The following is a 19,735-nucleotide window of genomic DNA, read 5'->3' on the forward strand; positions in this document are numbered from 1 at the left end:
AATGATAAAAATGTGACAAACTACAAGGGAAGCGATACATTGACATTGTTATATAATTGATGTTATAGATTACAAGTTTTGAAAATCAAGAAACTGATTTATAATGGTGATGCTAATTTTGATGTGTGTAACGTGCATTCAGCATTTTCTTCTCTATTAAGTAAACAAAGTGATGCTTATCTAGATATCACAATTGGTTGGTGTGAAAATGGATGCCAAAGACTGAATTCGCCTGCAACCCAAAAGGATTTGAATTTGATGCAATAATTGCACCGTGTAATTGCTGTGTTGGTGTGACGGTTAAAAACTAGAAAGGAAAAAAAAAAATTATATTAAAAAATTGAAGGTTATTTTGACCCAAATGTTAGAGCATCTACAGTAATGAAACTAAAAATTTAGTTATTTGACACTACAAAAAGTTATTTTATCTATTTTATCTACTTACTTTACAAAACATCAATAGCAGTGAATCTATTTTACCTTTCAATACAATAAAATAATATAAACATCACAATAAAATAATATATCTATTACAATAAAATAATATATCCACTACAATAAACAACAATCACAACCACCGCTACTGCTGCCACTATCCGACTCTTCCACTACCACCGCCGCCACCACCACAAAAACGAAAACAAAAAAAAAATTGTAGCCTTCCTTGCACGCTAAAAATTCACAAACTAACATTTAAAAACAAAAACATAAATTCCTGCAAACAGAAAATTCTCAATACATTCCAATCCTTAACGATTTATTATTAGATTCAACAAATATTATAAATTTATCATTCCAATTACCTAAATCAAAAATCTCAAGCATGTAGATGAAGAAGACAGAGACAACTCACCTGAAGGCGAGTCGGGTTGAAGGCATGGATCGCAGGAGTGGATCAGCGGCGGCAATAGTGGGACAGGGAGGTGAGAGTTTAAGAGAGTTGAAAGCATCAAAGAAGGCTGAGATGAGTCAGAGGTGTGGATCGGCGGCGGATCGAAGGCGTGGGTCTAAGGTGTGGATTAGCTTGGGAGTTCGATGAAGTGGGTTAGCTGGTGGGTCAATAACGTCGAGCTTCGGTGGGTCGGTGATGTTGAGGATCGAGTCGAGCCGGCAGCAGTGAGACAGAGATGTGAGAGATTGAGAGAGTTGTTTGAGGGAGTTGAGAGTGAGTTTGAAGGAGTTAAGTGTTTTGTCTTCAAAGGCTGGCACGGTTGGAGAAAAAAAATATTATTTTAAGCGGGTGGAGAATAAAAAATGATTTTTTTTTTAGCTCTCAACTACAATGCACAACCATATATAGATGTGCACTGTAGCAATGAAGATAAAATTTTTACCTTTAGCTCCACTATTACAACACTCTTTTTATATGTAGTGGTGCTAAAAATAGCTTTTTAGCACCACTATTGCTAGTGCTCTTAGAGACTAAAAATGAATATTAAACTTTCACTGTTAGCTATTGATTCACATGTGTGCTAATATACTTGCTCATTTTTTGGCCCATTAGGCATCTTTCTCTTCAATTTAGGGAACCCCAACTCATCTCTTCCATCCTACAACGAGTCTTTTATAAAAGCATTCGCATTAGGAAATTCTATTCTATCCTATTTTACCATCTCAACAATCCACTTTATCAATTATACAATACCATTTTACAATACATCTAATATCCCAACTTTTATTTTTCTATTCTACTCATTAAAATAATATATCTACACAATAAAATATATTTTTCCTTTTTAGTTTTTTCCCAATTTTCTCCTCCACCTTCCTTCAACCTCTATCACCGCGCCTCCACTGCCTAGTCACCACCACCGCACCTCCACCATGCCCACCACTGCCCACTGCCTACCAAAATCCCACCGAAACAAAAACCCATATTAAAAAAAAAACCAACGTCACAACAAAAACCCAGCCTCACAGCAGAAACCCAGAAACATTGACCTCATCGTGACCCACGTTGATCTCCACCAAACCCATCACCAACTTTTATTTTCCTATTCTACTCATTAAAATAATATATCTACACAATAAAATATATTTTTCCTTTTTAGTTTTTTCTCAATTTTCTCCTCCACCTTCCTTTAACCTCTATCACCACGCCTCCACTACCTAGTCACCACCACTGCACCTCCACCATGCCCACCATGCCACCACTGCCCATTGCCTACCAAAATCCCACCGAAACACAATCTCATATTAAAAAAAAAAAAACCAACGTCACAACAAAAACCCAGCAACACCGGACTTGCCAACAGAAACCCAGCCTCACAGCAAAAACCCAGAAACATTAACCTCGCCGTGACCGACGCCGATCTCCACCAAACCCATCACCAATCTAAGCAACCCATAAACCTAGCAACACTGGACCCAAACATTGGCGATCTTCGATCTCTGTGACCCACAACCCACTTCAGCCATACCTACCTCTTCCTTTAAGCACCACTCACAGCAAAAAAAAAAAAAACCACAGAACCCGTCGGATCGCAACCCACTAGAAAAAATGAACTACTATGATATGTGATGTTAATGTTGGGAGGAGGATGGTGTTTAGGTTTGAAGAGAGGTGAGAGCAGATGAGAAAGAGAGAAGGAAGAGAGAGAAGAGAACATAAATAACAAGAGAGAGGAGAGAGAAATTTCAGGGAAAGTAGAATAAAATATATATATATATTTTACAATACCGCTACAGTGCAATTCTACCTTTAGAATTGCACTATAGCAGTATTGCAAATTTTTTTGCAATACTTGGTCTATAGCATTCTGGATGTAGGAGGTTTTTGAGGGGAAAATGCTAAATAAAGCTTACATATGGCATTTACAATTCTAGGTGTGGATGCTCTAATGAAGTTAATGGATTAGGGCTCGTTTAGTAATGTCATTTGAAGACTTGGGTGATTTAAATGCTAAAAAAGCGGGGCTCACTTTGGAGTGAGTTCTTTGGTAGGGGAACTCTTACAAGGGTATATAGATTGCAATACTCAATATAGGTAGCTTAAAGCATGTATTTAGAGACCCCATAAAAAGGTGTATTCAATACTTAAGTTACAACTTTGAATGATATAACCATAAATATTGTGAAAACTGTGGGATCCACACACATTCAATTAATTTGACAAAACAAAATTGCTTCTCTCTCTCTCTCTCTCTCTCTCTCTCATAGAATGGCTTTTTTTTTCCCCTTCTTGGACTCATCTTCATCAATTAAATTCAAAGCTCTCTCTCTCAAGATTCATTGGATTTTGAAATTTGCCTCATTATTGCTCTTAATTCTTCATCAAGTGCTCATCTCAAATTTGTACCAAATCAACATCTCACTGCTATCACTCTCTCAAATCCACTTTGCTTTCTCTCAAATCAACATTAATCTTTCAAATTTTCCTCTTAACTTCCAATTACCACTCATTTCTCCTTATAATATCCCATCTAACTCTCCAGATCTTCTTAATCCTAATAACAATTATATCACACCATGCCAATAAATGGATCATGACAGATTGTATCCTAATTTAAATTATAGTTGACCATCTATAGGAATGATTCTCTCTATATATATATATAGGCAAGACTTATGTACAGTACTTAGGTGATGTTTCTTAGATTCCTCTCTTAAAATTATGCCATGTGAATTTTTTTTCATGGAATGGAAGAATATTTTTTAATTAAGTAGTCACATGACTAAATCTTAAGAAGGGAACCTAAGAAACAACACCTAAAACACTATACCTAAGATATTATATATCGATAATGAAGAGAGAACATAATGAGGAGATGGAAGGAAAATGGGATGAGAGGAAGTAGGAACTAGGAAGGAGAGAACAAACAAAGTTATAGTAGCAGTTGGTATTAAAGAGGGGGTTTTCTCTCTCTTCAATCAAATAAATTATTTTACACCATTCATTTCAGTGCATTGCACACTTTTTCTATAGAAAAAAAAAAAAAAAAAATCCAATTTTGTGTTTTCAATTTTAAAAGAATGTTAAAAAAATATTTGATTAAACACATTTTTTTGCATTATAAGTACTCAAAAGACACATTTTAATACACGTTTTAAATCACAATTTTCACATTATTTTGAAAACCAAAACTACGACACTCTTACCAAATAGACCCTTAATTCCGATGCCTAGTTATTTTTGCCCTCTTTAGGCTGAGCCTCCCCTTCTTAATAATAATAATATTATTTTTTTGGTAAGAATAATAATATTATTTGAATATTATACACACATGTATATATATACACACACATTAATGATTTGGATCCGCTGTCCAAAGTCCTAAGAGCATTCGCATCAAGTTTCTTCAAACTATTCTATTTTACCATCTTAAAACCTACTTTATCATTTATACCATACCATTTTACATCACTCTCAACATCTCAACTTTTATTTTCCTATTCTACTCATTAAAATAATATTTCTACACAATAAAATAATATAATTTATACTACTTGATAAATTACCCACACAGCCCACTGCTATCACCACCAAGCCAAACTCAACCCACCACCACCCACCACCATCAACCCACAACCAATGCTGGACTCACCAACAGAAACCCAGCCGTCAACCCACAAACAGCCTTGCCAACAGAAACCTAGCATTAACCAACAAACAACCTCACAACAGACGCCAACAAAAACCCAGTTGTCACCCACGCCATGTCCCACACCATCACCCACGCTGTCACCCATGAAAAGAAAAAACAAAAACAAAAACAACCACATAACCTGTCGGATCGCAACCCACCAGAAAAAATGAGCCACTGTAATGTGTGATGTTGATGTTGGGAGAAGGATGGTGTTTGGGTTTAAAGAGAGGAGAGAGCAGATGAGAAAGAGAGAAGGAAGAGAACAGAAATAATGAAAGAAAGGAGAGAGAAATTTCGCATTAGGTGAGAATATATATATATATATATTTTTTTTTACAATGCTGCTACAGTGCAACAGTGCGATTCTACAGAAGTAGAATCGCACTGTAGCAGTATTGCAAATTTTTTTGCAATATTTGGTATATAGCATTCCGGATGTGGGAGATTTTTGAGGGAAAAATGCTAAATAAAGCTTAGGATATGGCATTTATAATTCTAGGTGCGGATGCTCTAACTGGTTTTGAACTTTTGATCTATTTAGAGTAAGTACAGATTTTACAGCCTCATCATCCCCACTGAAATTGCAGCCCTTCCCCCCTAATCAGCACGAACAGTCGACGCGACCACAGCTTTTACGATTGAGAATGACCATCGTACCCTTTTATAAATATTAAAAAATCTCAACCAACTAATGCTACATCAGCATTCAGCACTTTTATAAACAAACGAAACGATCCTTCTAAACTCCGAGAGTGAGTTCCACTTCCACTTCCACATCAAACTTCGATTTCACACGCTCAAAATTTCTCTAATTAAATCCACGTATTTTCATCTTCTTCTTCTTCGTCTTTCATTTTAATCTCAAAATTTTCTCATAGATTACGCAGTTAAAGTGCTTGGATTTTGAAGTGACTTTTCCTATATATTGTTTAATCTAATCATCTTATCAATGTTGATTCAGATGACTTCGACTTCGACGATGCTCTCTCTAGCTTCGGCCCCTCCAACTGCCTCACTTTCAGTTCATGAAAACCTGAAGGTACTACTTATAATCTAATTTTCCATTTCTATTTTTAATACTTTCCCCTTAATTTTCTGGAAACACCCAAAATTTATTACAAGTTATATTAAAGGACCAAAATTTTATCAAATGCAATACCATGTTGTGGATTTGAGCAGGGAAGATTGAAGCTTGGAGGTGGTAGCTTGAGCTTCAACAAGGAGAAAGCCAATCCCTTTATTAACACAAAGGTATATCTATATTGGGGTCAATTGCCCGTAGGTTTTACTAGCTAGACGCGAGTTTAAAGGGCTCTTATTTAGAAGGGTTCCCTACATTATTAATAATAATTGTGTGTGTGTGTGTGTGCGCACGCCCGTGTTCTGTGGATTAATTAAGCCCTTTATTCGAAATTGTTGATCTGTGCGTGTGTCCTGCTTTGTTAGTCATGCTAATGCATCACATTGATTCCAGCTTTTGTATCATGTCCCATCATCCATGCCCACAGTTAAATAATTCACTAGGTGGTTGAACCATTGAAGCCTGTTAAGCATAGGTTTTTTCTTTCTTTTATGTGTTTAAATTGGATTTAGTCTTTGTTTTTTTTTTTTTTTGTTTTAATCAAGGCATTCACTTTGTGTTTGGTTTAACTTGACTATCACTTAGGCAGGAATTTATCTGCTATGTTTGGTTGTTGGTCTGAGAATTGGTAGTTCCTGATATGCAGTCTTTCAGTCGGATATCTATGGTTGCGGCAGTTAAGATCTCTCGTTTTGAAGGAGTAACGATGGCTCCTCCCGATCCAATTCTTGGAGTTTCTGAAGCTTTTAAAGCAGACAATGACGAAAAGAAGCTCAACCTTGGAGTTGGGGCCTATCGAACAGAGGAGCTACAACCTTATGTGCTGAATGTTGTTAAGAAGGTAAGACTTTTTTTATCAATCAAATGGTAAATGTTTCATTAGTGAAATTCTTTGTGTTGTCTTTGTTAGATATTTTTCAATTTCACTTCTTAATGATAAAACTGAGTGCTGGTTTCTTTGACAATCAAATTGAGTTTAAATTAATCATATTAGAAAAATGTTTTTTTCTAGGCGGAGAATCTTATGGTGGAAAGGGGAGAAAACAAAGAGGTATCTTTATTTACTCAAATGTATGGGTGTCATTATTCTCAATTATGATTACTTACAATAATCTGATGATAATGTCTAGTATCTCCCAATCGAAGGCTTGGCTGCATTTAATAAGGCGACTGCGGAGTTGTTATTTGGAGCCAGCAACCCTGTAATAAAGGAACAAAGAGTACGTGAAATGTAAATGGTCCTGAGTTTTTTCAAAGAATATTGTATTTTCTCTTGATTCTTATTAACTAAAAATAGAACTTATATTTCTGTTTTTCAGGTGGCTACTGTTCAAGGTCTTTCAGGAACTGGTTCTCTTCGACTAGCTGCAGCGATGATCGAACGATATTTTCCTGGGGCAAAAGTTCTAATATCATCTCCAACTTGGGGTGTGTATTGTCATTCACTTGAACTTGTATTTGAGATTTGTCTCAAGGGTACTCACTTTTCATGGCAAACAAAATTGTCTTGCAGGAAATCACAAGAATATTTTCAATGATGCTAGAGTTCCATGGTCCGAATATCGATACTATGATCCAAAAACAGTTGGTTTGGACTTTGATGGGATGATAGCTGACATAAAGGTTCCTTCCTGGCTTAGTTATGCTCGTTTTTCTTTTATCAGTTAAACTGTTAGACAGCTTTCACTTTAATAAATGGTGGCTCTTTGCACTTCCGGCTGAAATAGCTGGTATTTTATAGTTTTTCAAAGTATTCGAGAATGATACACAAGTATTGCATGCATAATTCTTTAGTAATTTGGACATGTTGAACTAATAAACTTTTTACTTATGTTTAATCTTCCATACAGTCTCAATGCCAGTGTAAATTTACTTTCCTTGACCAATTTACCCATAATTTGTTTGTTCTATTATCAGGCTGCCCCAGAAGGATCTTTTGTGTTACTTCATGGCTGTGCTCACAACCCAACTGGCATTGATCCAACACCTGAACAGTGGGAGAAAATTGCTGATGTCATTCAGGAGAAGAACCATATACCATTTTTTGACGTTGCATACCAGGTATGATTCCATGATTGGCTTACATCCCACTAAAATGGGAATTTTGATATGGATATTTTTGGCAGGAAAATTTTCAAAATTCCATTGGCATTTCAAATAGTTTGATATCCACAGCATAACGTTGAGATTCTTTGAAAGATAGATTTCTGTATAATAATGTTTTTATCTAACTTATCAATGTACTTTAGGGATTTGCTAGTGGAAGCCTTGATGCTGATGCAGGATCTGTGAGATTGTTTGCTGCGCGTGGGATGGAACTCCTGGTTGCCCAGTCATACAGTAAAAATTTGGGTCTTTATGCAGAAAGGATTGGAGCAATCAATGTTGTCTGCACATCAGCAGATGCAGCAGCAAGGTGCTGTGATCAAAATGTCCTATGTTTTGTTTATTTTCTGGTCTATGGCAAATTAGCACTTCCACAAAAAAAAAAAAGCTTGCATGATCAGATGAACAAGTGCACAACTAGCTCTTCTAGGCTGCTTATATTCTATATCTTTGCCATGTTAAACACATCACTGCACGGCCTGCTGGATATATTTCTGGTTAAAAACTGCATAGTTTATATTTTGATCTCCTTTTGGATGACATATCTGTGTTAAAAATCTTGAATCCCCCCCAGCCCACCCCACCCTCAAAAGTATCTGTGTCCTTATTGATGTCTTATTTATTCAAGTTTTCTCCATATTCTGTGGGAAACAAAGTTTTTTTCTTTTTGGATAATTTGATAGTTACAACAAAGGGAGAGAGGGGATTTGAAGCCTGGTTCTCCTCATAGAGGAGAGAGCTGGCAATGCCATTGAGTTACAAGGCTCTTGGCTGCGGAAAATTAAGTTGAATGTTGCTTTTGACATGGACATGAATTGACGAGCTTGAAAACTCTCCAGGAATCTATAGGTGTAGGCATAGGGACATGCACAATTGATGAATGTACCATGTTGAGCACAGTTCCCTGAGTTTGTGCTTGCATTTCAAAGAAGAAAGAGGAGAGTAATGGAGTAATTAATGGAAGTTTCTCATTGAAAATCATAATACACTCATCTCTTCACATTACTTGAGTATTACTCAGGTAGGATCATGTAAAACATGGAATTAAATATCAAGTGGTTGCAGTTGTCCTATTGAGAATTGTTTGACACTCCAATAGCTGATACGGAGTTGTGTCTTTCAGTTAACCCTTTTGTGATTCACTGCCTCAATAATACATCTGCTCCTGGCTCCTTTAGATGAATCATGCCTAAATATCATGCTGCATGGCTCCAGTTGATTTCTTACTTTCAAGTGGCAAATTTTGGTTAAGAACCACCTAATGGTTATATTTATATTTTCAGGGTAAAGAGCCAACTGAAAAGGCTTGCTCGACCGATGTACTCCAATCCTCCTATTCATGGGGCCAAAATTGTTGCCAATGTTGTTGGGGACCCAACTCTCTTCAACGAATGGAAAGCAGAAATGGAAATGATGGCTGGAAGGATAAAGAACGTGAGACAGAAACTATATGATAGCCTCACTGCAAAAGATAAGAGTGGAAAGGATTGGTCGTTTATACTTAAGCAGATTGGCATGTTCTCATTCACAGGCTTGAACAAAGCTCAGGTAATTGTGTCTTCTCAACTTCTATCAAAACCTATAAACTTCACATGCATAAAATTTCTTCTTTTCCAGATCTCACTTTTGAAATATAGCGACTCATCTGTCCCAATTTGACACATTGATAGCTTATCTTGTGTATGTGGGGACTTGTAGAAAGCTAGTCAAATATAATAATATTTGTGAATATTTCCCAAATTATGGAATGTACCTCTTCAGCTTCATTTTTACATGCATTGCCTCTCCCTCCATATGATCGTATTGTTTTTTCTTTTTCAAAATTTTCCTTTCAACACTTCTGCTTCCATGTTAATCATGAATGTTTTCCTAATCCAAGACCAAATTGTTGCTTCAAGTCATTATTTTTGAGTTTAAGACTGGTCTGCACAATCTCAAATAAGCTACAATATCCAATGCCTTGAAACTGTATATTGGTGGCTGCGTTTGTAATCTGAAATTGCACTTCAATGATGCATAGAACTGTTTTTTGTATTTCTAATGTTTTATCTTCTTGTCTGATCAGAGTGACAATATGACAAATAAGTGGCATGTGTACATGACAAAAGATGGAAGGATATCATTGGCTGGATTATCTTTGGCCAAATGCGAGTACCTTGCGGATGCCATCATTGATTCATTCCACAATGTCAGTTGAGATGAATGGATAATTAGCTACACACATGAGAAACACAGCTTTAAAATTTTTGGAGAGTCTATTATTCAACATTTTTGTTCCCCTTTTGCGAAGTGATTTGAATTCCTAAGTTGAATATCTCAAAGTCTAATAATATTCAATGTAGTTGCTTAATGGATTGACAATAATCCTGTAATAAAGTATGCTTTTGCATGTCAGACATTTTTGTATTGTCAAGTCCAATTTAAGGCAATTTGTTACATCTATTGTTGAAAGAGGAAGTTCTGGTTGAAACTTTTGATTCTCATAGCAAATTTATAAGCATTGCTTGTAAATATACAATTTCACTCAGAAAAGATTCTAGGTTTGCTTTCCAGAAAATCTGTCCAGTGGTAAAACAAATGCAACAGCACCAAACAAGTCTACTAGAAAAGGGGATGCCTAAAGACACCATTTTGAGACCTCTTTGAGTAAATGGTATATAAACCCGCATATATATTTAACACCTTTGAACCAAAGACAATTAGAAAGCATGAGGATTTAAAATATGCATGATACAAAATTGAGAGCTCCACATTCAGATACAAATTTCAGAACCTGCGCTCTGAGCAATTTCATATGACATTTTGTTGTAATCTTTAGTGCTCTTTGAAAAAAATCCAATTTTAGATCTCCAAAAACTTAATGCAGAATTAAAATAATAATAATAATAATTTTTTGAGATGATTTTTACTTTATAACAGATTGATGCGATTGCAAATGTATCTATGAACTTCCTCAAGCGTTAACGACCATTTCTAAGGTAATGGTTTTGTAATTTGACCATGCGTTCAAAATGATGTTTGGTGCCTCAACTAAGAGGACTTAATTTTCAGAGTTATCAATCCTAAGACTACTGAACAAGCTATGTCGATTATCTAGGACGTCACTAAGTAACAATTAACGATGAAGTATAGAAGGCTATAGTCTAAAGGATTAATAGGACTACAAATTTGCAGGATAGTTAATTGATTCATGATCAAACTATGATGTTATCAGGGCACATCAATGAGACAAATTGAAAATGACGAGGATGCTTTACAAATCTACTGAACTAACAACTAAAGACTTTCTATGAAGCTAATAGAACTTTATAAACATGATAGAGCAACAATTACAACTTACAAGCAACCTACTTACTTGCATAAACGCCTTAGGAGCCTAGGGACTAAAAGGAAAATACAATATTTAGAGAGAAATCTCTTTTAGGAGACTTCTTATTTTCTTTTAATTCTAAATTTATAAAATAAAATAAAATAAAGAGCAAAATGACATCGTTTCAAGCATAACTAACGGCAACACTAACTGAGTAATAACGGATCCTTGAATTGACAAAAATTGAAAGTTAGAGAACTGAAATGAAAAACAGTGAAAGTTAGAGGGTCAATTTTACATTTTTGCCTTAATTTTAATTTCATTTTGCCTCTTTCTAAACAATTCGTTGGATGCTTTAATCTTCAGATGGTATCTGCGTTAAAGCTTCAAAGTAAAAAGTGTAGTTGATACTTACTTCAAATTGTACATAAGTTCTCTGTTTATATGTTTTTGGTATATTGACTTTAGAATACCTTTTTACTTGTCCTATTTTAACGAACTATATATTTGCTTTTTTATTAAACCAAATCGTATTGTTTCTTGCCTGTTTGGTCATCTTTTTTTCTTTTTTTTTATCATTGATATTGTTGTTTATCATAAACTCTTATGTTGTTTAATATATTCTGTCTTTTTTTTTTTTGTATATTTGCACACCAATTATTATCATTCACGTAAATTCCGTTTTTTTTTTCCTCATTGCTATGTAATTTTTGGTTATTTTTCCCCCTTTTCTAATTTCGGTGTTCATTTTTGGCTTAGTAACTTAAAGATTATATGGAGCCTAAGGATATAGATGATAGTTCGGTTAGGAAATTCCTATATATATAAATCTATCCGAAAAAGGAAAGCTATATCAGGAGTTGACCAAGTGCAAAGCATTATTGATGATAATGCTATAGTTGCAGATTCATTTCATCAGTCATGTTATTTGGTAGCTCACAAGAAAGAAGTAAGTTCACAAGATGGCCCTTGCAAAAAAAAGGCTATTAGGAATGAACAGATGGTTATGACACCAACCATGGGAACTTCTAAAGTAAGAAATGCTCATAGCCAAACTGAATGTCATGATGAAAAAGGTATTGAGAATGGTGTACATGGAAGGAAAAGAAGCAATGTGTTATCATAAGTGAGGATAAAAAAGAAAAACTCAAGAAAAAGAGAGAAGCATGTGCCAACAATAGTGTTGATTCAAGAAGGGAAAATTATTGTGTACTCCTGGAGTACCATAAATGCGTACTCCGGGAATACCTAATAATTTTCCTTCAAGAAGTGTTCTCGAAATAAATGAGTTGTCGGATATAGTGATAAATGAAGATTCTGCACGAATTTCAGGTGATTATTGACAATTTGAGATAATATAAGGAGCGGAGATCATAAATAAGGCAAAAAAAAAAAAAAACTGTGTGATTTGATATTTAGAAAATCAAAGCTGCCACATTACCACAACGGATTTTTCTAACTAAGGAAAGGATCAAATCAATTCATTTAGTATCTTTGAAGTTGGTAAGTGCTACTCATTACTACAAATATTGTTAATTTTAATGAAGCATATATCAAAAATTAAATAGTAAAATCCCGTGATAATTGAACAGGATCTAATTCCCGTGGAGTAAGCGATAATGCACGTCCTTCGGTGTTAAATATAGCAAAAAAACTTTTGTGAAAGAAACAATGGAATATACACATTTAGAGTGCAAGGTCAAAGTTTATCATTACATAAATGACTTATTACCATCAGATAATGATCCATCTTATTTGCAACTATATTTGTATGAGATGTCTAATTCAGATTGTCTAAATCCGTCCATTTCGACGCAAATAATAGACATATTGAAGGTTAATCTGTATTGTGCCTTCTTTCGTGCTCTTACGAATACGTACCTGAATTGGAAAATCATCAAATTTGTATAAGATCGGATGCTGCATTACACCAACAAGTCTATAATGCTCCTTTAGCTTCACAAGTGGCTGCGACGTGGGTGGATGAGAATGCTTTTGGAGAGCATGTGAGTCGTCGTCACATTATTGTTTTTAGCCATTCTGGTGTGGTTATCGATGCTAAGACTACTAAACTATTTTGCGACAATCAATGAGATCACTAAATAAGTAACAACTATCAATGAAGTATTAGAAGCTATAGTCTAAAGGATTAAAATATAGGACTACAAGAGTGTATGGGAGAGTTAAATGATTCAGAATCAAACCATGATATTACAAGAGTATATCAATGAAAAAGAGAAAATTAAAAATCGATGAGGATAATTTAAAGATCTATTGAACTAACAACTAAAAAATTGTTATGAATCTAATAGAACTTCATAAATTGAAAGAGCAACAATACAAGCAATCTACTTCATGAACACCTTACAAGGAGCCTACCAACTAGAAAAGAAAATACAATATCAAAAGAGAAATCTTCATTGAGTGGCTTGCAATGGGAGAGTTGTGTTGTTGATTGTGTGAAATGATTCTTCTATCTGTACTTGAGGCCGCAGGTGGCTTTCGAAGACTATTGGCAGTTATAGACTATTTTCCCTTTCCAAGTGGCACTTGCTCCTTCCACTTTGATGGTACTTGTCTCGGTTCTACGCATTGTCCAAGATTCCACACAGACATAGACATAGAGAGCTTGCTAGTTTAGAATGAGCGCTTCTATTATCATAGGAGACAAAAAAAAGAAACCAATGTTTTATTTGGATAAAATGGAGTTATTTTGTCACTATTTTTCAGCTTAGTTTGGAGTTGTGTAACATGGGTTTTATGAAAAAAAAAAAAAAATTAATTATAATATAAGTGGTCATGTTTACAATTCTTTCTTTGGTTTTTTTTTTTATTAATTAGATCGAACTTCACTTTTTTTTTTTAATTGATAGTAGGTGTTGCTTTATATATGTATAATAGAAAACGTTAATGAATGCTCTAATTAAGGGAATTGATTCAGAACACATTTTTAGAAATTTTTTAAGGGAAAAGAAAAAAGTAACTAATTTTATTAAAACTTTCCAAAAATAGTCCATTAACAAATGTCTTACGGGCTTTTGTTAACATGATACTATATAATACTAGTTTTTAACAAATTAAAAATTAAATTTTGTGAAAAAAAAAATCAAATAAATATATATCTAATTACTATTTAATAAATATAACATCTTAATTAAAAAGATTAAGTGAATTAACTATATTATCAATTTAAAAAAAAAAAGATACAGATAATTGAATACAAAAATTTAATCAGTAGTTTTGCATCTAAACGAGAAAGTAGAATAGATTTTATATAAACAACTTATTTTTAATGAATATTTAAATATATAAAATTACGCAACTTAGTTCTTGCCAGAGGCTCCAAAATTTATGGTGCTTGGCACTGAATTGAAGTATTTAATAAAAATGACACTATTTAGAGAATTTACCATTTTTAAAACCTTTTTTTAAAATTTAAAATACACTACACATATGATAAATCTTCATAGCAATATGGTCATATTTTGCATGAAATGCATTTAACATGCCATTATTATGGTTAATATTTCATGATTATAGTATTATTAGTACAAAGAAACTAAGTCAATTGAGGCTAGAGTTGTTAATATATATATATATATATATATATAATTTATGACTTTACAAAGAAGTGTCATCGAGTAACATCGTTGAGATATTGGAATAAACTAATAATTTTTCATTATAGGCCTCTTTAAATTGTTGCCTTGGACCAAGACTTGAATTTGACGAACTAACAAGAGCTGTTGAGCCAGCTAGTAGAGAATTACCTGCGAAGCCTAGAGCTGAGAGAGAACTTGCATACATCGACGCAAATTAAAGTCATACGTTATTGAGAATGCAAAAATGAGCTTCATTCTACTTTGAACTATAATACATTATTTTTTATTTATTTATATCCTTGTAATTTTACTTTTATATATATCTTGTAATTTAAAATTTGTACTAAATAACTTTCAATTTATTGCAAAATCCTTATTGTTTGCCCATTTTTATCTAACAATTAATCTAGAGACATAAAAAAAAAATTATAATATTTTTTCACAACTGTTTAGGTAACATATTATGATTTGTTTTAATAAAAAGTAAATGTCAATAATGGGACCATGTAAAAATGATTTGTTTTAATAATAATTTACCATATTAGCTATAGTAAAAAAGATTATGGAAATTGTTATGATCATGGCATTACTATTTGCCAATATATATATTGAGAGTTTCAACCTATGACGTCTGCTACTAATAATAGCTCTTTTATTATCAGACCAAGACACTAATCAAATTCTGGTGTAGGCGGGGATTGAACCCTGTTGAGGGCCATTTGTGGAAGCCCAGCAAACAAGAAAAGCCTAATAATGAGGGCCACAAAGAATTGACAAGGCAAATAGCAAAAAAAACCATTAGGCCCAACCGGCAGAAATAATGGATCACAAGCCCAATAAATGAATAAATGGGTCTTAAAGAGGCAAGCGGGCTCAAGGAAGCCAGGAAAGAAAGAAGTAGCATCCCATGGGTAGAGTATGAGGTAGAAAAGTGAGAAAGGGTCGCCGCAGGCCCAAGGCAATTGTAAACTAAGAGAGTAAGGAGTTTATGGCAGGCCCATGAACTCCAAAGATAAGGATAAGGTTATTGAGCCGGGGAAGCCCAATGAAGTTAGTAAAAAAACTCATGGGAGTGTAGAATTAGCAAACGGGCCGAGGAAGCCCAAAGAAAGCAATCGGGCCATGGATGCACAAAGGAAAAGCCCAAAGGGACATAGGAGCCGATGAGTAAAAGCAAAACAGTGCCCATGATAGGCCACTGAGAAAAGGGATAAACGGCTGGCCCAAAAAGAGGTCCAGCAGGATTAAATTATTACGGCAAGAATAACAATTCAACGTGATAGGCAATAAAGAAAATCAAAGGTGGGCCAAAGAAATGTAAAGCCCATCATCGTACGAAGTCCAGCTCCTGAATGGAGCAGGAAACCAAAGAAAAAGCCCATACGAAGGGTCAGGAAACGCAGACGGAGAGTCTCCAAAACACGGCAGACGCATGAGTAGCAGGCAGACTCTTTGACATATCTAAAAGGGAAGCACGCGCAAGGCCCAGGCACTATCAGCCTGTACCGAGCCAATATAGGACATGGTAGGGCCATGGGTCAGAGGTAAAAGGTAAAGGGGGGTATGGTTTGGTGGTGGAGAGAGGGGAAAAGATCTATTTGCGGCTCCTACCCGAGTCTCTTTTGGGAGGTACGTCCTGCTGGGATGATAGACCACCCAAAAGAGGCAAGTTTGAGGGGGAACCATTGAGTGCATGCCTTGAGAGTGGAGAGAGAGAGTATTTATACCGTGGCAGGATAGAAATGCGACGGGAGGGAGAGAACTGAAACCTGCCTCTGTCTGGCAAGAGTGAGTGGCACACACCTCTGGTGGTCGGCAAATGCGCCCAGACCAGACAGAGGCAGTTAAGGGGCAAAATAGTAAAACCTTGGTCGCGGCAGGCACTATAAAGAGGCTCTTGTCGTGCCCTGTAGGAGAGGATTAAAAACAGAGCATATTTTTGGAGAGTAAAAGAAAAAAAAACAGAGCAAGAAGAAAAGAAAAAGATAAGAAAGAAAACAGAAAAGAAAAGAAAAGAAAACCAAGAAAAACGAGAGTTGGTTCAATAGGGCATGCACCTATAGATCGATTTCTCTCTCTCCCCCTTCAAATCTTACTTTCTTCTAAAACGCAAACAAGGATTCTTTCTTTTGGGCAACAACCATTCAGGACCGACTCCCTCAAAGCCATTAATCTCCACGGCAGGATCCTTTTCCTGGGGAGGTTATTTGCATTGAGAAGAGGCGTTCTCTCCTCTTTGACCTTGCCGCAGCAGACTAAGCCTAAAACTTAATTTATGACCATTTAAATTAGCCAGTATTATTTTCTTCATTCTTCTCTGTGATTGATATCATTATGACTGTAATCGTGCTTTATTAGCAGGGAATACGTAGCCGTTTATTTAAATAAGTCTAAATACTCTGTTTTAGTTATTATTATATCTGTCTGCCGTAACTCGTCTGCAACAATTCTGCTTGCCGTAAATTTGCTCCTGGCAGACAAGGCATAAGTTTGTGCACAAATCGGCCCAAGTTGAGTTGCAATTGGACCGACCCCAACTCCCTTACTCAGAAACATTAGGGCCCATCACCGCAGGAGGCAGCCAAGTCCATTACCGCAGGAGGCAGCCCAACATACCATATCACACAAAAAAGGCCCCTACAAATCCTAAATCTCTTATTCAACTATCAGAGACTTTACTAGTTGAGTCAATATATAGATACATTGATTTATGTGACAGGGAGAGTAGTCAATGATACTCCATGCAATCCAACATCCATGTGTGATAAAAATTAAGAGAACTACAAGGCCAAGTAATATCATGATCAATTGTTGAAGGGTGAGTAATAAGACCTAAATCAAAAGTGTGTTTGGATAATAAGTTATTAATAGCCACCTAGGATTTAGATTAAAGAACAAGATGGGAAATGTTGAGGTCATAACTCAAGCCAATTTGAGACCATCCAAATATGATCTAGAGCAAAGCAACTACATAAGTGCATAAACCTATATTTTCTGAGAACCCTTATATCAAGTTTCACTTGTGATATTTGATAACCATCACTGATGAGGCCCTTAAACTCTATTAACCCATGATTACCCATAACGGTTCCATTCATATTGAGGTTAATGGTCTATTTGGATTGAGAAGGGAGGAGGAGTGGAAATGAGTAGGGTAGAATTGGCTAGAAATTAACCTATTTTCAGCCAACTCTACTCTACTCCCCCCTCCTTCTTCTCCCCCTCAATCCAAACAAGCCTTAAAGAAAATAATGAGAGGGGAGCTCCAACCAACTCACATGTGTTTTAAAACCTAATTATGTGCTTGTTTCGATGAATCCAAATTTGTCAACATGTTAGGGGAAAAAGAATGTTCCCATAGGGGTGAATTAAATAAATTCAGTGCGGTTCGTGTTAAGTTAATTAAAAAGAATGTATTTTAAGTAGTTTCTTTTTTATTTGATTGAATACATTAAGATTTTCGTTTTTGTCCTAGAATAAAGTAATAAACTACTAATGCGCAGATTAAAGCCATGGACTATGGACTCGGCCTAATTAGGGCGGCCCATTATCATTCCATTTCAACTTGAAGGTTGGAATATTATCCTAACACTTATACATTGGTATAGATTTTAAATATCACCCAAATTATAAGGCAAATTAGTCAAATAGGTATCTTTGTATAATGTAAAAAGTAGTTATTATGAAGTGGATATCATATGTTCAAATCATATTGTATTTATAAAGTTATCTAAAAATAATTAATCTATTTTGTATACATTATATCTAGAATAATAAAATTTGGATTCAGTGCAATAGCACAACTATTACACTATGCAATTACTCTTTGGTTGATAAAGGTTAAGATGATAAAAAAAATGAATGGGTTCTAATTATTTTTATTTTTACACCGTGGACTACAAATTCAATCAAGAAAATGAATCTCTATTTTGTTGTTATTTGTTGCCATCAAGTCGAATGGAATTGAATTGGCTTTTAGTTAAGCTTTTTTTATCCAAACTATCATTCAAATTGCTATCAACTAATTACTATAATATCATGTCCAAATCCAAATACATCTCACGTAATGAATGAGGGTTAGGTTGCTAGACACCTAATAAATATGCAATTTTTCCATGTAATATAAGTGAAACGTTTATGAATAGACATTTTTCTGTAGAATATGAACTATTTAGAAGAATAGCTATGAGTCCAAGACGTCAATAACCCAAATTGCATTAACATATATAAGATATGACAATAATTTGTGCGAATATAATGTTTGATCCGTCGGTGCAAATTATTTTTTTAATGGTAATCAGATTTTCTTTTTATCCATATTGGAACCGTTGGCTAACTACGCACTGATAAGTGATAGATAACACTCAATATTGTCTCTAATATAAATCAAATTTCCGACATCATTTAGACATGGACTTTTCCAATACTCACATGCTTTGAGATGAGGGTTTTAATTATTGCTAGAATAATTTTTTTTTAGAAGAATTATTGCTAGAATATGAGAGCATTAACACATGACAATCTCTCTCTCTCTCTCTCTCTCTCTCTCAAGAATCAGAATAGCTAAAATAACAGCTATATAAAAATTTCCTCATCATGGGAGTTGGTAGAAATTTAAAGCCCCACTTTAACTCAAACCCACACGAATACTATATATATATAAATAAACACATACTCGCACATCTTTGTCTTGTAATGCTATAATTGTCAACATAGTTACACAACTGATAATTGATAAAGCTATAGGGCCCTACTGTTGTTAAACCCATCAAGAATTTGAGGCAGGAAGTTAATGAGGCTAGAACCCATATAAATTGTAATTAATTGAAACTTCCTATAATCTTTAAATATATATAATTGGGTCTCACATATAATTTGCTAGTGTGATTAACGATTAGCACGATATGATGACTCCCAACTATTAGAGCTCAACATGATGTTTTTATAAAATAATATAAAAAAAAGTTGTAGAGATGTAATTGTCTTGAATAAAGCTGAAAGAATCTTCAGTCATATGTTGAAAGTCTTTAAAAAGTGATGGGTATTTTGC

The 19,735-nt window shown here is 34.8% G+C and overlaps 1 protein-coding gene across 2 annotated transcripts; it reads left to right on the forward strand.

Moving 5' to 3' along the window:
• The first annotated feature begins 5,195 nt into the window (after positions 1 to 5,195).
• On the forward strand, positions 5,196 to 10,245 carry LOC115974884 (aspartate aminotransferase, chloroplastic). Of its 2 annotated transcripts, none has more exons than XM_031095430.1 (12): positions 5,196 to 5,408; positions 5,548 to 5,625; positions 5,766 to 5,837; positions 6,314 to 6,508; positions 6,680 to 6,718; positions 6,798 to 6,887; positions 6,987 to 7,095; positions 7,181 to 7,290; positions 7,585 to 7,728; positions 7,917 to 8,083; positions 9,057 to 9,321; positions 9,839 to 10,245. In XM_031095430.1, the coding sequence occupies exons 2-12, from the start codon at positions 5,548 to 5,550 to the stop codon at positions 9,968 to 9,970; spliced, it is 1,401 nt and encodes a 466-aa protein (XP_030951290.1). In that variant the 5' UTR covers positions 5,196 to 5,408; the 3' UTR covers positions 9,971 to 10,245. The 2 variants fall into 2 exon arrangements, with proteins under 2 accessions (XP_030951290.1, XP_030951291.1); XM_031095431.1 differs by having other exon boundaries at positions 5,196 to 5,338.
• The last annotated feature ends 9,490 nt before the right edge of the window (positions 10,246 to 19,735 follow it).

Source organism: Quercus lobata, chromosome 2 (assembly GCF_001633185.2).
Source record: "Quercus lobata isolate SW786 chromosome 2, ValleyOak3.0 Primary Assembly, whole genome shotgun sequence".
Lineage (NCBI taxonomy): Eukaryota > Viridiplantae > Streptophyta > Magnoliopsida > Fagales > Fagaceae > Quercus > Quercus lobata.

What these genes read in the sequence shown, in the direction of transcription:
- LOC115974884 (XM_031095430.1), top strand. Translation starts at nt 5,548, where the DNA reads ATGACTTCGACTTCGACGATGCTCTCTCTAGCTTCGGCCCCTCCAACT. An exon ending in ATCCCTTTATTAACACAAAG is followed by an intron (nt 5,838 to 6,313) that starts GTATATCTATAT and finishes CCTGATATGCAG; the next exon opens with TCTTTCAGTCGGATATCTAT. An exon ending in TCAGCAGATGCAGCAGCAAG is followed by an intron (nt 8,084 to 9,056) that starts GTGCTGTGATCA and finishes TTATATTTTCAG; the next exon opens with GGTAAAGAGCCAACTGAAAA.